Here is an 18402-nt window from a genome sequence, read left to right as displayed (position 1 = left end):
ATGTTGCTACAGAAACAATGCGTGACATCTCTCAAGATCTCCACCAAGAAACTCTACTTTAGAAATATGTTTTAGAACCAAGAATTAGAGAGAGGCTAGAAACGAGTATATTTTCTCAGTAAAGAAAGCAAAAATCGCTTCACCGATGATGTTTTTCTGTTTTGCTTTGGCCGCCAGCAAGCTCAGAGCCAATTCTGCCGCCCATCTACAGCAGCCATATGAGTTCTTATGACTAAAACCTACTTTAAATTATTTTTTTTCCAAATAGTGACATTATAATTTTGATTTTTAATTAACTGCTCCTGATAATTTTTATTTTTTATTATTTTTAATTTATTTATTTAATTTATTTATTTTTTTGGCTGCGTTGGGTCTTTGTTGCTGCACGCGGGCTTTTCTCTAGCTGCGGCGAGTGGAGGCTACTCTTCGCTGTGGTGTGCATGCTTCTCATTGTGGTGGCTTCTCTTGTTGCGGAGCACGAGCTGTAGGCGCGTGGGCTTCAGTAGTTGGGGCTCGTGGGCTCTAGAGCGCAGGCTCAGTAGTTGTGGTGCACGGGCTTAGTTGCTCCGCAGCATGTGGGATCTTCCAGGACCAGGGCTTGAACCCGTGTCCCCCACGTTGGCAGGTGGATTCTTAACCACTGCACCACCAGGGAAGCCCATAACTGCTCCTGATAATTTTTTAAAATTCATATTTAACTCCATCTTTGTGTGTTTTGTATTTGTTTGTGTTAGTTTCCTTTTGCTGTGGTAATGAATGACCACAAACTCAGTGGTTTAAAACAACACGAATATATACTCTTTGTTTTGGAGGTCAGAATCTAAGATTGTGGTGTTGGCAAGACTCTGCTCCTTTTGCAGGCTTCAGAGGAAATTTTGTTTCCGTGCATTTCTCAGCTTCTAGAGGGTGCCTGCATTTTTGAGTCCCTGCCCCTTCCTCCATCTTGAAGGCCAGCCGTGTAGCATCTTCAGACCTCTCCCTAACTCTGACCCTGACACTTCTGCTGCCTTCTTTCCTTTATAAAGACCCATGTGATTACATCCGGCCCACCCAGATAATCCAGGATAATCTCCCCATTTTAACATCCTTAACTTAAGCGTATCTGCAAAGTCACTTTTACCATGGAAGGTAACATTCACAGGGATTAGAAAGTGGACATTCTTGGGGGACCATTATTCTGCCTACCACACTTTTCTAAATACCTCACCTCTCTTTGTAGAAAAAGGCTCAGTAAATAAGTAGGCATCTCTAAATTGGTAGCTTTGAACCTTCAGGTTTTGGGTTGGTGTTTTTAATATTTCAATTTGGAACAATCCCTATAGAGGTACCAGATGGAAACAGTGACCATAAGAATTAATAATACACTCTACATGTCTTGTCAAGGGTAGAACATGGGCTCATTTGCAATAGAGCTCAATTTTGTGTGATGTACGAGGCCCTTTTTCGTAGAGAGCATTGAGGACTTGACTTGAGGCACTGAAATTCTTTACATCGTGAGCAGTTATAAAATTACTATATTTTGGGAGCTTGTCATTAATAATCAGTTTCAACAGGAGACCTACTTATTATTACCAGTAAAGATACTTTGTAAACTGTGTTAATTGTATGAAGTAAACATTGATTTAGATCAAAGTTTCTGACGTTTCCCATTAATTGCTTTGCTTTTAATTCCATATCACTAAGGTGCATAATTTATTATTTCTCATCTTGCAAGCAAAGTCTGCTTGGGGCTGATTCAAATGGTGACTTTGGAATAAATGCACTGTGTTGGCTGTTTTTTTTTCCAGTGGTTGGATGGTAAAGAAATTGAGCGTTCAGAAAGGATTCAGGCATTACAGGACTTTCCAGCAGTTGAACAACAAATCAGAGAGCAGGAGAAAGCTTACTGCCTCAAACGAGCCAAGGACAAGGAGGAGGCTCAGAGGAAACTGCAGGAGGAGGAAAGCGAAGGCGAGAGGGAGGGAAGGCACACAGGCTTTGACGGACGTTGGTACACAGACATCAGTGCTACTCTGTATGTAACTTTTTTTTTTCTTTTAAAAAATTGTCAATATCCTCCTGTTTTATTTACTTCTTACTTGTACAGTATGAGTAAAAACAACAAGACAAAACCAAAAAGCAGAAATAAAAACCTTTCGTTTCCTGTTGTGAAGGGCTGTATGTTACCACAATGCAGGAAAGAACATTGAATAACCACTAAATACTACTCTGTATGTAACTTAATAGAGTGTACTTTCTAGTTAACTTGTGTTAAAAAAGTTCTCTTCCCAAGGTGTTCACAGTTTCACTTATATTCCAGACAACTGATTTGAAGAATAAATTATGATGTGAATTTTGGGTGAAGACGATGTATGTTCATCCCATTGTTTGTGACAATTCTGTGACAAGGCTTGCCTCCCTTAAAGCCGTTTCAAACTAGCAACTTTAATTTGCATCTAAAATTATCTTCAGACAAATCTCTCTAAAAGATGCACAGGAAAGATAAATTAACAGGTGTACTTTGATTTATAAAGTAGGAATATTTTAGAAAAGTTAAATGCAAATCACATTATTATAAATTGAGTAATTTTGATTACATCATAAGATGTTCTGTTTTGTGAATTATGTAATGAATACATCTTTAATGGGATTAATAAGCCCCTAATTGGTCATTTTTACAAGCATGAATTTTTCATTCTTGCTTATTTTAAGAGAATTGCACCTATAGTCAGGTGATTTGATTCCACACAACAAAAACTTTAAATATTTTGTAACAGAATCTCTTAAGCTTGAGAAAATAATAATTATAAAATATTTCAGATGTACATAAATGTTAGAAAAATAAATAGACAGCTTAATAATAAATGTCAATAGTTCGCATGTTTGCTTTGGATCTTCTTTTATTTTATTTCATTTCACTTCACTCCACTTCATTATTATTTTTTTTCGGGCGTGCCGCACAGCACGCAAAATCTTAGTCCCCTGACCAGGTTTCAGAGCTACACCCCCTGCAGCAGAAGCGCAAAATCTTAACCACTGGACTGCCAGGGATGTCCCTGGATCTTTTATTTTTAAATGAGAAATAAAATATCAATAGAGGAGAAGCTCCTTAAGTATTTCTCCCCCTTCCCACTCCTCCTTTCATCCTCCATGGTGTCCACCATCCTAAAGTTAGTGTGTGTTTGGTATAATGTTGATCCCATCCATACTGTCATGTATTTACTACGTAATTATACCTCCTTAAACAAGAGTAGTTTCATGTTGTTGTTGTTTTTTAGCATGAATATCTTTCTGCAGCTTTGCTTTTCATTCAGTATTATGTTTTTGAGATTTATGCATATGAAGACACATAGAACTAGTTCATTCATTCTAACTGTGCAGTAAAATTCCATCGAATGAATAAACCACAGTTTATCCCAGAGGTCATATTCAAAATATTTAGCAGCAATTCTTTATTCCTGACCAATCAGAATATGCACCAGCTCCAACAATCTGTGGTTTTCCCTTTCTTGTTTTTTTCAGACAATGGTGCACACATCTCCTTGTGCTAGTATGGAAGTTTCTGTAGTGTATTCAGCAATTGCTACATATTAATTATAAACATCTTTTCGACTTTATATGCATTGCCCAATTGTTTTTTAAAGTGTACTAATTTTAACTTATATATCAGCAGTACAGAAGAGTTCCTAATCTTTGCCAGTAGTAGATAATGTGATCTCTTAAAACATTGGCTAATCAAGTTGGTTGTTAAATAACATCTAATGTTTTAATTTGAATTTCTAGAATGATGAGTGAGTTTCAGTATCTTAAATGTCTTCTTTTTTTTTTTTTTTTGGCTCAGTGGCCATGGCTCACGGGCCCAGCCGCTCCGTGGCATGCGGTATCTTCCCGGACGGGGGCACGAACTCATGTCCCCCGCATCGGCAGGTGAACTGTCAACCACTGGGCCACCAGGGAAGCCCTTAAATGTCTTCTTATATGTTTATTGGCTATTCAGATTTCTTCTATTCAAGACCTCCACCTATTTTAAATAAGTTGTACTTTTTTTTCTTACTAATTGATAGTTCTTTTATATTCTAAATGCAAATTTTTTAGTCCTTATGAGCTTTGCAAGTATCTTCTCTCTGTCTGTGACTTGTGTTTAATTTTGATAAGTGCTTGTTTTATAGAATTTAGAAGTCTTAATGTATTTAAACTTACGTTTATCCTTTCTGATCTTGTTTATGAAAATTTTCAATACCCCAGTGTCATATCTGTCTATCTGGAATAACTTCACAGCAGTGTGGGGTAGGGTGCTAATCACTTCCCACACAGGTTTGTTTGTTTGTGCCCTATTGATTAAAGTGCTATTCTTCTCCCGTATTATATACCCTCTTCTTGTGATTCATGGGCCCATTTCTGGGCTCTCGGGACTCCTCCATGGGAGTACCTCCACATGGTTTCAATTTCTATAAATCTTGATCTTTGGTAGGAGATATTTTCGTGTTTCAAAATTATCTTGGCTCTTGACTCTTTTTTACTCTTCTGTGAGAATTTAGAATCTGCCATTCAATTCCTCCCAGATCCCTAGTGTAATTTTGGTTGAAATTGAATTTAGTTTACACGTAATAAGGGGAAAGTTGACATCTCAGGACATTGATTCTTCCTTGCTGAACTTTGTAATAACTCTATTTATTTAGACCTTCTTCTGAGTCCTTCAATAAGTTTTTATAATTTTTCTCTATAAGGTTTTACACCATTTCTTATTAGATTTTATTTCTAAGTATCTTGTAGAATGGGATTTTAAAAATAGGCTTTTTTTTTAATTGATTGAAATGATTCATCTTGTGGAGTACTCCTTTATTTTTTTTTTATTTTTATTATTTTTTTATGTTGAGGGTAGGAGTTTATTAATTAATTAATTTATTTTTGCTGTGTTGGGTCTTCGTTTCTGTGTGAGGGCTTCTCTAGTTCCAGCGAGCGGGGGCCACTCTTCATTGTGATGCGCGGGCCTCTCACTGTTGCGGCCTTTCTTGTTGCGGAGCACAGGCTCCAGACGCGCAGGCTCAGTAGTTGTGGCTCACGGGCCTAGTGCTCCACGGCATGTGGGATCCTCCCAGACCAGGGCTCGAACCCGCGTCCCCTTCATTAGCAGGCAGATTCTCAACCACTGCGCCACCAGGAAGCCAAAAATAGGCTTTTAATTGGGTCTTTCTGATGTATATAGAGACAAATGGTTTCTGTGTACTGATACTGTATTATGCAATCTTGCTGAACTTTTTAAAAGATGCAACAGTTAGTCTGTAGATTATCCTCTGTTTTGTATGTAGAAAAACCATTTTTTAAATAAACAGCAACTTAAAATTGTTTTCCAGTCCTTCTACCTCTGCTTTTATTTTTTATGGTGCCTGCTGAGCCTCCAGTACGAGGTAGAATAATAGCGATAAGAATGGGCGTCCGTTATCTTGTTCCTGACTTTTAAAGAAGGTTTCCAATTCCTCATCATTGAGTATAATGATTCCTGTGAGACTTTGGTAGAATTAAGTTAGTTTTCTTTTATTCCAAGTTGATGAACAGCTTTTATCAATCATGGATACTGGAATTTTTATGAATGCTTTTTCTGCATCTTTTGAGATAATCATGTTTTCCTGTTGTTGTGTTGAATTAACATTAATAGATTTTTCAATATTAAACCATCCTTGAATTTCTAGAACAAACTCACTTTGTCCGCATACTTTTATTTCAATTTTTTATTGAAGTATAGCTGATTTACAATGTTGTGTTAGTTTTAGGTGTACAGCAAAGTGATTCAGTTATATATATATATTCTTTTTCAGATTATTTTCCATTATAGCTTATTACAAGATGTTGAATATAGTTCCCTGTGCTACACAGTAGATCCTTGTTACTTATCTATTTTATATATAGTAGTGTGTATCTGTCTCACAAACTCTTAATTTATCCTTCCCCCCACCTTTCCCCTTTGGTAACCATAAGTTTGTTTTCTATGTCTGTGAGTTTGTTTCTGTTTGCCAAACAAAATTTTTTTAATGAGAATGAAACCAATTATTTCAGTGACCATTAGCTAAAATATTGTAGAATATTACAGATTCCCTTAATATGTTGTTTTTTTTTCCACTACTGTAAAGAACCATAACTATGTGGCAAAGCATTTATTTTCAGTAATTTGCTCTATTTTGCTTATAAAACGGTCTAGTTGCATTTTATAATACGTAAGGTATCTAAGCAGATTTTACTGTGTTCCGTTTATACTATTTAAATTTCATATTCTGGTAGTTTTTGTCCCTCCTTTCAAAAAGCATCTTATTTGAAGGTCAACTAAATGGGCATTTTGTGTCATCTCATTTCAGTAATAACAAAATCTAACATTTAATGAGTACTTACTATTTGCCATACTTGGTACTAAAGGCTTCCTGTAGACTTTTTCATTTAATGTCATTTTGTAACAGAGCATATTCTAGGGAGAGGTGAGAGGAGAAACCTAATTGTGTGCTGTTTGAATGATGTCCTTTTCTCTCTGCTAGAATAGAGTCTCCTGTAAGTAGTGTTGCTGTCTATCTTGACTAGGGCTGTCTCTCTGTTGCCTGGCACACAGAAAGACACTCAATAAATATTACTTGAATCCATGTTGAATGAATGTTGAATATCATATAATACTTATTTGATGCCATACAGAGACATCATGTAATTCCCTGACAGTCCACAAAACATGAATAAAAAAGAGAGCAGAGCACCGTTGCCATATAAAGCTACAAAATCCAAAGTTATCCATGAAAAATGGAGTAGTTAGAGGCCATACCATGGGCGATCTCATGTATCCCACTGGAGAATTTTAGAGGTAGAGAATCATTAAAGAGCCTGGAAATAATATGATTACATTTTTAAGAAAGATTCCTCTGGGAGCAGGGTGGAGGATGGAATTGAAGCGTGCAAGACTGGAGGTGGAGTGATTGCTAAGGCCCAGTGGTCCCTGAGTTTGTCTGATCATCAGAACCTCCTGCAAAATATTGTAAAGCAAGGGTCCTGGACCCCACTTCAAATCAACTGGAGAGACTCTGGTGGGAGCCCAGGAATCTGTACTGTGTATAAAGCTCCCCAGGTGACTCACATCGGCCAGGTCTCTGAACCCTTGAACCTGGTTACTACAATATTCCTGGTGATAGATGAGGTGGGCCTGCCCCAATGCTGTGGCACTAATTTCCTCCAACTTGGCTCAGATAGGCTCTCTTTCAGACACATTTTGTCATTCAAAGGTAAGAAGATAACACACACACAAAATATAGATATTTAAGGGGCAGCATTCAGGATGAAACTCAAACGTCCATTATTATTGGTTTTAACGTGCCCTGTGTTCTTTTCTAGCCCATCTTCTGAAGAGAGCAAAGACGACATCCAGGCACCAGAAATACAAGAAGGGGGATGTAAGAAAAAGAAATTAGACAACGGTGAAGACGACCTGGAATTCTGGAATAAGCCCTCTTTGTATACCCCCGAATCTAGATTGGAAACTCTGAGACATATGGAAAAACAACGGAAAGACCAAGAAAAATTAAGGTATTCCATTTTATCCTGTCATTGAGAGTGATGGAGTACATTTTCATGATTGTACCTTGTTTTACCCATTATCTGTGTTAAATCTGTGTTAGCTATCACACACAAACTTTGCTTTTTCTAATTTCAGCTTTTTGTTGAAGTGTCATCTACTAACCCTTCTTTAGGATGTCATGAATCTTGGCATTTTAGGTAGGGTTTTGTTTCTATGACCTTAGCTTTTTAACAACTTTAAATGTGTCAAATAAGAGCCTGGCCTGGTTTACAGATACTAGTTATCCAAGTCATTCTGTTCAGTGTGCTGTAGTCTGCACGATCTAATGGGTTCCTGAGATGTTTTCCTCTTCTGAATGCCCTCTAATTGTCCTGTGTCATGGAGAATAATGTAGTTCATGGAAACATGAACTTAATTGGACCTGAGAACCCAGTTTAAGATCCAGAAAAATGTGAATAAATTTACATTATAAAATAAAGCTAAATGACATAAAATCTGTATTAAAAGAACAACAGAAATCCAAGATGAAGAATTGCCTGCAGTTCTGTCATCTAAACAGATTTGTCCATCTGATCTTCTAGAGCTTGTCCATATATGCCTTTTTAAAGTTTTTTATGTATTTTCAGTAGGTGTTTAAGTAAACAGAATTTATGTTCTACATTTTCTTTCATGTTATTCCATGAATCTTTCCTCTTTGCTCCATTTATTTTCCTCCTATCTCTGCCCCTTCGTGGTAATAAGAGTTAGCAGGCTTGGGTCCATCCTGCCAGAACTTCCTCCACATGCTACAATCATATAAATGATTTCTGCAAACGTAGGATTGAGGGTCTTGTCTTAAAAACAAAAGTGGACTTAGATTTTATGTATTCTCACTAAATCATCATCAACACTTTTCTATAACTTTCTAGACGAGTAGGTAAAGAGTGAACACATTTTTCAATAGCTGCAAAATATTTCATAGCATGAATGTACCACAGTTAATCCATTCATTCCTCCATTGATGGACATTCTTGATGGTTCCAAGGTTTTGCCACTGTAGATAATGCCGTGATAGACATCCTTTTATGTCGGTCCTATGTACTGGTATTTTTATTTCTATAAAATAGATTCTATTTGGCATTTTAAAAACTGTAATTTTAACTAAAGTAGATGTATACACAAATGGGGAATTAACAGTTAGCTGAGTAAATCATGCATAAAATACTCATTTAAATATTCGTGGCTATCTCATGAAAAGGAGTTTTCTCCCCCATTCGAATTATCTGGCAAATTGTCTTGGTCACATTTTCGCTTTACAGATATAGATATAATCACACAGAAATTTGGCTCGATTGTCAGTTCCCATCAATGGACTTCATCACAGTGAATTGCTGATGTATTCACAAATACCTGATTAATTTTTCTTAAACTGTTTCACACATTAATTGCTTTTATATTATCTTTGTTTATTTTTTTTCTCTCTCCCGCCCCTTGTTCCCACCTATCCCTAATATTAAGTGAAAAAAAGAAGAAAGTGAAACCACCCAGGGTGCTGATCTCTGAGAATGGGAGAGCCCTGAATGTAAATGAGCCCAAGTAAGTGAGGCCGAGTGGAGACTTGAAGAAGCAGAATGTGTGGTGTTGGTCATACGATGGTTTCAATGACACGTTTGCTCTGCAGAGAATATATCTGACCACTCTTAGCAAACTTGATGAGCCTAATAAGAATGCCATTTTGTGTGTATTTGAAAGCAGAACATCATTATGCTTTCAAGTGTGTAATGTTATATTTCGTTTTCTTGGCATCCAAAACGTGACCTTGATGTATGGAAATCTTAGTTATTTCTGTGTCTCCTGAAACTTTGAACCATGTACAGTTTTATGCCTGAAAATTCCAAGTGCATTATTGTTGTGTTTCTTAATTTTTAAAACTCTGCCGTGAACGAGCTGGCTGAGGATCCTGATAAATCTCCTATACACCTGCTTTATGCTCTGGAACACATCTGCAAAGCATTGGAGAGCTAAGGAAAGAAATTGATATAAATACCTCAGTGGAGTTGATGAGAGAGGAAAAATACTCCAACTGGAGATCCTCGTGTATAGTAGTATCTATAGCTGATTTTTAAATTTTAAACTAGAAAGCAGGCGGAAAAGGCCTTTTCTAGTCAAAGTACAGACCAAAAAGCCTACGAACTCAATCTTGTTGGCTTCATTGCTCAGAACCTGTTTACTTTGATCATTTCGTTTGCTGTGCTGTTACCACAATAGAAGAGGTGCTGTCCTAAATCACTCCTAGGCGTCCTTCACGTCACCTTCACAGCAGTCTTGTGTGGTAGGCAGTATTTCTTCTTCACAGGTCAAAAACTTGAACTGAGAGGTGAATGGCTTGCCCAAGGCCACGTAGGTAATAGGTGGTGTGTCTGACTTGCCCGTGCTAGCCCATTTCTAGTGGTTTCCATGATCAAGTTCATAATCTCACCCCTGCCTCACCCCACCACACACACACACACACGCACACACACACACACACACACCCCTTCTTTATCCAGAAGTCATGAATGCAGCACAACACATGATGCTAATCCCTGGGGATACAGAAGTGAATATGACAGATTTCTGCCTTCAAGGAACTTAAAAATCTAGTGGGGAGACTGTCTCTCTTCAGGCTACAGCAGGGCTTGTGGGAGACCCTCTGGGCTCTGCGTGCCCCGAGTGAGACCACAGAAGCTTCTGCAGTCCCATCGTTTTTATGTTCCATGTTCACATCACTTCTATATTGTCACATCTTTTCAAATCTCAGCCAGCTACTTAACAGATTTGCCCAGATCATACTTTCCTTCTCCAAACAGGTTCTTCCCTTTGCTTCTGATTCTTTGACCCTACTACCTTCTCATCTTCTGCTTTGCTGGATCCTTTCTGTCTTGTCTCCTAAGTGCTCTGGGGCAAACTCCTCAGCTATCTTCTCTTTCCACATTCACTCTTTCGAGATCTCACCGAATCCCATGATTTCAACACTCTCCTTCCGTTACTTACAACCAGACCCAACCTCTTCCCTGAGCTCAAGACTTGTATACGCCCCCAGCTGTCTGCTCTCATGTGTGGATATAAACTATGTGTCGTAGGCTTATCGTGGCTAAAGCAGACATCCTCACTTCTATCCCCACAACCACGTACCGTCAGGTCCTCAGAGGTCCTCCAGCTCAGCAGTGAGCATCCACTGGGTATCAAGACCGAAACCTCGGATTCGTCCTCAGCTCTTCTCTCCCTCCTGTTATCAGTGAGCTCTTCCTTCAGAATTACCAGAATCCCACCCCTTCTCATTCACGCCATTGCCACCACCTTAGAGGAAGCCAGCCTCCTCTTGCCTGGACGGTTGCAATAGCCTGTTAAGTGGCACACACCCCCTCTCTTAAGGAAAATTCCTGGAAAGCACCAAACCACATTTTCTTTACGGAATTAAATCACATGATCTCATCTAGCTGCCAGGGAGGCTGGGGAATGTGGTCTTTACCCTGCAGAGCCATATTCCTCATTAAAATCAGGGACCCTGTTACTATGGATAAAGGGGGAGCAGACAGTGGGGAATATCAGTCTCTGCCATAGAAAACCTCCTTGAAATTACCTTTCAAGAGATACATGAAGGGAGAGTTTAAGCTGACGGCTGGAACATGGGGGAACAAGCAATCAAGGCAGAGGAGAAAGCATATAGAAAAGCACCAGAGATGAGATCAAGAATGCAGGGGTCATCTGAGCACCTGAAGAGGTCCCGCTCCGCAGGAGTGTTGAAAGCAAGTGAGAGTGACCGCCGCAAGCAGACATCCTGCTGGCAGCCACACCTGGGGGACAGTGTTACATTTCTCCAAACAATCTAGCCTGCATTCTTTAATATTGTTGGGGTATTGTACTTTGCAGAGTAATAAGATAAGTGAAACATTCAAAATAAAATTAACCAAGTAATTCTGAACAGTACATCGACAGTATGGAAGTTATACCTAGGACTCAATCTCAGGGTACAGTTGAGATTTGAAATCCTGCCTCCAAGGCTCACATGACCTCTTTCCCAGCTATGTCAGCCTCTCTGAGCCTGTTTCTTCTTCTATAAAATGGAAGTGATAGGTCATGGGCAGCATCTCAGCATTTCCGGGGGCTAGGGGAAGGTCACCAATGAAAGGAGAAGAAAAAAGACAAGACTGCTTAAAACTTAAGGAATGGAATGCTGGATAAGGGCAAGCAAACGCAACATGTAATTCCCCATCAATAATTCCGTGTTTTAGTTTGCTTCTTGCAAACCCGAATGCAATGGAAAAGAAAACTTTAACCACCAGGTGTCTCTGTCTCTGCACCGATGCTAATTTTTTTTTTTTTTTATGTAGTTCAGGATTCTCATATTGAAACAATGTAAATAGGAATAATTTATGAATATGTTGTAGGTTTCTGTTGAAATTTTTAAACTAACAGATTTTATTGACCAGCTACCAACATAAGTTTGTCGTTGAAGATTATGACATAGTTTTTATCAAATTTTCTTTTGATACTGGGATGGGGTTATCTATAAAGTATCGCTAAAAACATCTTCTTTCCCCCCCCCCCCGCCCCAAATGGATTATTCCTTAGACTTGACTTCTCTTTGAGAGATGATGAAAAGCGTAACCAGCTCGTCCTGGACCTGGCTGTATATAGGTAAAGACCTTTTATTATGCATTTATTTCATGGCATTTCTTGCTATTTTCATTCTCAGTCACAGCCCCTTGAGTTCTTAAACATGAACAGCGGCCTCTTTAGCACCGGCTGCCACCTCTTCCCAGGCCACGTCCTACGTCCTGACTGGTTTCACCCCCGCACTCCCTGCTTGCTTACCCCTCATCCCCGCATCCTGAGAGCTGCTCTCCCCCAACCCACAACTGTCCACAGCTGTGACATTCACACCATCAGCCTGTGTCACCTTCCACGCTTCCTTGTTGAAGCCATTTAAAGACACCCGGGCCATCTGCCTCCCTCCTTGAAGATTCCAGGTCCTGGCTCACTTCCTCTGTCCTGCTGATGATTTCAGGATCCCCGTTCAGGACCTTTCTGCTTCTCCAGCCCTTTCAGACCCACCGATACCCCAGTACTTTTGTCCTTGTGCCTCCCTCTGCCTGTATCACTCTCACCCTAGGTGTCCTCATGCCCTTCAGGCCTCTGTTCAGATGTCACTTTATTATAGAGGCTTCTCTGCCTCACCATCCAGTATAGACCAGTACCACCCCTGCCTCAGCACGTCCTTCCACCTCTCCCTGCTTTTTTATTTCTACCTGACAAACTCTCAATTTACCTGTATTTTGAAAAATGTGTAGTTGAGGCAGAAACTTTTTTTGTTTTGTTCCTACCTCTTTATGTCTCTAACACCTAAAACAGTGCCTGACACCCGTTAGGAGCTCAGTAAGTACAGGAGTAAATGGATGAATGAATGAATGATTTTGACGATGGAATCAATGAACATTTACATTCATGAGTTGTAATAAAGGCATTTCTATTTTTGGGATTTTATTACATGCTCTATCTCATTTAACTTCTCAGTAACCCAGTGGCATGGGACAGATTGTTATCCTGGGATTACCCAAGGGGGGTGAGTCTTGTGAAAGTAAACATGGTAATTGGAGAAGCCACAATGTGAACCCTCAGTCTTAGGTCCAACTTTGTTTCTTTAACTGTGATAAAATACACATAACTTAAAATTCACCATTTCAACCTTTTCAATTGTACAACTCAGTGGCATTCAGTAAATTCACAATGTTGTGACCCCATTACCACTATCTACTTCCAGGAAATTTTCTCAGACATAAGGAAACCTCGTACCCCGTAAGCAGGCACTCTTCATTTCCCCCCTTCCCCTGGCAACCACTCATCTGCTTTCTGTCTCCATAGTTTGCCCATTCTGGGTATTTCATGTAAATGAATCACATCTGGCCTTTGTGTCTGGTTTCTTTCACTCACTGTAATGTCTTCAGGGTTCATCCATGTTGTAGCATATTCGTGGCTGAATAATATTGCATCGAATGGAGAGACCACCTTTTGGTTTATCCGTTCACCCACTGACGGGCACTTGGGTTGTGTCCATCTTTGGCCGGCGTGAACGGGGGCCGGCTCTCGGTGCAGCCCTCCCTCATCACACTCAGCTGTGTCTCCCACGCCTCCAACAGCCCTTCTGCCCACTTGCTGCCGGGTCACCTGCCTTTAAGAAGCTCTGCCTTCCATTCCAGCCCTCCTCCAGCTGACTGCATGTTCTCTGTTGCTCCAACTCCCTGAGCTTCCCTTTCTGCTGTTTTTCAGTTAAACATTCCCTTTTTCATCCTTTTAAGTCCTTTCCATTTTTAGGCCTTATTCCTGGAGTTCAGTGAATGTGTACCTCTTTCTCCTTTTAGCTCGATTAGCTACTTAACATTAACCCTCAGATGAAAACTTTCCTCATTTCCCCGTGCATGTACCTTTTCAAGGACTAGTGATATTTCTCCTGTCTAAGTAGAAAAATCCTTCCATTCACATGATTCTGTCCAAACTATTACACTAAAATTCCTTGTTATCTTCATTGGCACATGGATGTATGCATGAAAGTTCATTCATTCATGTCTGCTTCCTGCTTCTATTCCTTCCAATAGCTGTAGAATGCCACGCACTGGGAGACTGTAACCAGCCTGTTCTGAATACAGTCCCTGCTCTCCTGGGTTTACGGGCCAGTGGGGATGGCAGACAATACATAGGCAGGCATCTAATAGGTAATTACAAAGGAAGAAGAGTGCCGTACAGGAAAAGGACAGAGTTCAGGGATGGAGAACAATGGTGTGTGTAGTCTGGTGGTTGGCGGTGGAGGGGATGGCTGGAGAAAAATGGAAAGCCAGGGACGTGAGCACTGAAAATTGAAGGATAAGATGTAGCGAGCTCTACAAAGGACCGGTAGAAGATTATTTTAGGCAGAGGAGAACAGCACATGCAAAACCCTTGTAGGTCGGGGCAGAGGAACTTTAGGCGGCCCTAAGCACGAAAAAGAATCTGTAATCCATAGTTAAAGTGGTAGATAATAAACATGAAGTTGTAGGAAAACCTGACTCTACTTTTTATTATTTTAATTTTTCATTAATTGTAACAATGCTTTATCACCACTAACTATGTACTAGGCATGGTGCACGTGTCTTCTTAGCAATCTTAGGGGATAGGCACTATTTGTATCCTCATTTTACAGGTGAGGAGACAGGCTTAGAAAGGTTAAGGAATGTGGTCCAGGGTAATAAAGCAGGAAGGGGAAGGTGGAGTCAGTCCTCACAAGCCTGTGTGGCTAAAACCTGAGCCTGTCACCCCTGTATCATCCTACCTGCCATGATGTTTGTGATTTTTGAATCATCGCTGCATTTTCAAATATTTTAACACGTATAAAAATAATCATTTGGCCAAACTTCTTATTTTAACGAGTGATGTGGAATCTAAACCTTTCCTCTGCTCACGAAGTATAAGAGAACAATTGCCCCCAATCCTGAGGTCATTGCCATAGAGGGAGAGGGCTGAGCTTGCTGGGCAGGATGGGCTTGCGGAGCCAGTCTTCCGGGAGAGGTAGGATGGGGCAGCTGCAGAACAGCTGCAGGGAATCGAGAGCCCTAAGGACGCAGGAGCTTAGTGGATTCAGCATTCCTGGCTATTCAAGTCAGCCTTAGGGGCTTAAAATAAAATATTCATGAAGGAACAAGGCAAGCCGTTCTCTGCAAACCTCTGGTGTTTCAGGCCGCAGATATTTTGGGGTAAGGGGCAATCAATGCCAAGTGTACTGTGGGTCTAAAAATGAAATTGCTGATATGTTGAATTTCCGGCGGTCTGGGCATGAATTTAAGATGAATATTCTAAGACCTGTTTAGCATGGAAATTGTAAACTTTCTTCACTTAAAATGGTCCCTTAAGTGGGACTTTGTATTTACACTTCTTTAAATGGTTTTGAAAATCATAACACTCGGTTGTTGAATTTTGAAGGTATATGGACACCTCTTTAATCGATGTTGACGTACAACCAACTTATGTGCGAGTGATGGTCAAGGGAAAGGTAAGTGTAACCCTATGGGCTGTTCCCATTTCAGAAGCTCAGCCTTGAATCAAACTAGCTTGCCTCAAAACAGATTTAAGTGATTTTAAAATAGAAAAAGAGAAACCCAGTCAGAGTGCTGTTTTTTTAGACACACGATTTTAAATGAGGGGAGTGGTATGATAAAATTTGTATTTTTAACCTGTGTTTGTTTTGTTAGTACTTTTTTCAGAGCTGATAAGATGGTCATGTATGGGTAGCCTATGCTTGAAGTTATATTTAAATAATGTACCCATTTAAAATAATACACCCAATTAAATAATGTACCCATTTAAAATAATACACCCACTTAAATAATGTACCCATTTAAAATAATACACCCACTTAAATAATGTACCCATTTAAAATAATACACCCACTTAAATAATGTACCCATTTAAAATAATACACCCACTTAAATAATGATGTACCCATTTAAAATAATACACCCACTTAAATAATGTACCCATTTAAAATAATACACCCACTTAAATAATGTACCCATTTAAAATAATACACCCACTTAAATAATGTACCCATTTAAAATAATACACCCACTTAAATAATGTACCCATTTAAAATAATACACCCACTTAAATAATGTACCCATTTAAAATAATACACCCACTTAAATAATGTACCCATTTAAAATAATGCACCCACTTAAATAATGTACCCCTTTAAAATAATACCCCCACTTAAATAATGTACCCCGTTAAAATAATACCCCCACTTAAATAATGTACCCCTTTAAAATAATACCCCCACTTAAATAATGTACCCCTTTAAAATAATACCCCCACTTAAATAATGTACCCCTTTAAAATAATACCCCCACTTAAATAATGTACCCCTTTAAAATAATACCCCCACTTAAATAATGTACCCCTTTAAAATAATACCCCCACTTAAATAATGTACCCCTTTAAAATAATACACCCACTTAAATAATGTACCCCTTTAAAATAATACACCCACTTAAATAATGTACCCCTTTAAAATAATACACCCACTTAAATAATGATGTACCCATTTAAAATAATACACCCACTTAAATAATGATGTACCCATTTAAAATAATACACCCACTTAAATAATGTACCCATTTAAAATAATACACCCACTTAAATAATGTACCCATTTAAAATAATGCACCCACTTAAATAATGTACCCATTTAAAATAATACACCCACTTAAATAATGTACCCATTTAAAATAATACACCCACTTAAATAATGAACCCATTTAAAATAATGCACCCACTTAAATAATGTACCCATTTAAAATAATACACCCACTTAAATAATGTACCCATTTAAAATAATACACCCACTTAAATAATGTACCCATTTAAAATAATACACCCACTTAAATAATGTACCCATTTAAAATAATACACCCACTTAAATAATGTACCCATTTAAAATAATACACCCACTTAAATAATGTACCGATTTAAAATAATGCACCCACTTAAATAATGTACCCATTTAAAATAATGCACCCACTTAAATAATGTACCCATTTAAAATAATGCACCCACTTAAATAATGTACCCATTTAAAATAATGCACCCACTTAAATAATGTACCCATTTAAAATAATGCACCCACTTAAATAATGTACCCATTTAAAATAATGCACCCACTTAAATAATGTACCCATTTAAAATAATACACCCACTTAAATAATGTACCCATTTAAAATAATACACCCACTTAAATAATGTACCCATTTAAAATAATACACCCACTTAAATAATGTACCCATTTAAAATAATGCACCCACTTAAATAATGATGTACCCATTTAAAATAATACACCCACTTAAATAATGATGTACCCATTTAAAATAATACACCCACTTAAATAATGATGTACCCATTTAAAATAATGCACCCACTTAAATAATGATGTACCCATTTAAAATAATGCACCCACTTAAATAATGTACCCATTTAAAATAATGCACCCACTTAAATAATGATGTACCCATTTAAAATAATGCACCCACTTAAATAATGTACCCCTTTAAAATAATACCCCCACTTAAATAATGTACCCCTGTAAAATAATACCCCCACTTAAATAATGTACCCATTTAAAATAATACCCCCACTTAAATAATGTACCCATTTAAAATAATACCCCCACTTAAATAATGTACCCCTTTAAAATAATACCCCCACTTAAATAATGTACCCCTTTAAAATAATACCCCCACTTAAATAATGTACCCCTTTAAAATAATACCCCCACTTAAATAATGTACCCCTGTAAAATAATACCCCCACTTAAATAATGTACCCATTTAAAATAATACCCCCACTTAAATAATGTACCCCTTTAAAATAATACCCCCACTTAAATAATGTACCCCTGTAAAATAATACCCCCACTTAAATAATGTACCCCTTTAAAATAATACCCCCACTTAAATAATGTACCCCTGTAAAATAATACCCCCACTTAAATAATGTACCCCTGTAAAATAATACCCCCACTTAAATAATGTACCCCTTTAAAATAATACCCCCACTTAAATAATGTACCCCTGTAAAATAATACCCCCACTTAAATAATGTACCCCTGTAAAATAATACCCCCACTTAAATAATGTACCCCTGTAAAATAATACCCCCACTTAAATAATGTACCCCTGTAAAATAATACCCCCACTTAAATAATGTACCCCTGTAAAATAATACCCCCACTTAAATAATGTACCCCTGTAAAATAATACCCCCACTTAAATAATGTACCCCTGTAAAATAATACCCCCACTTAAATAATGTACCCCTTTAAAATAATACCCCCA

The 18402-nt window shown here is 38.3% G+C and overlaps 1 protein-coding gene across 7 annotated transcripts in view; it reads left to right on the top strand.

Annotated features, from left to right (window-relative positions):
• Positions 1-18402, top strand: part of LRRC6 (leucine rich repeat containing 6) — an 86880-nt gene that overhangs the window by 28449 nt on the left and 40029 nt on the right. For all 7 annotated transcript variants that reach the window (XR_004346417.1, XM_032609714.1, XM_032609715.1 and 4 more), the window contains exons 5-9: positions 1788-2014; positions 7342-7533; positions 9023-9100; positions 12119-12184; positions 15497-15566. Coding sequence is in view for 6 of the 7 variants with exons in the window: in XM_032609714.1 (XP_032465605.1) it covers positions 1788-2014; positions 7342-7533; positions 9023-9100; positions 12119-12184; positions 15497-15566 (633 nt within the window). In the remaining variant the exon portion in view is untranslated. The remainder of the gene's footprint in view (positions 1-1787; positions 2015-7341; positions 7534-9022; positions 9101-12118; positions 12185-15496; positions 15567-18402) is intronic.

The sequence above is a fragment of the Phocoena sinus genome, chromosome 17 (genome assembly GCF_008692025.1).
Source record: "Phocoena sinus isolate mPhoSin1 chromosome 17, mPhoSin1.pri, whole genome shotgun sequence".
Lineage (NCBI taxonomy): Eukaryota > Metazoa > Chordata > Mammalia > Artiodactyla > Phocoenidae > Phocoena > Phocoena sinus.
Note: the sequence above shows the minus strand (reverse complement) of the source record. Positions and strands in the feature narration are given on the sequence as shown.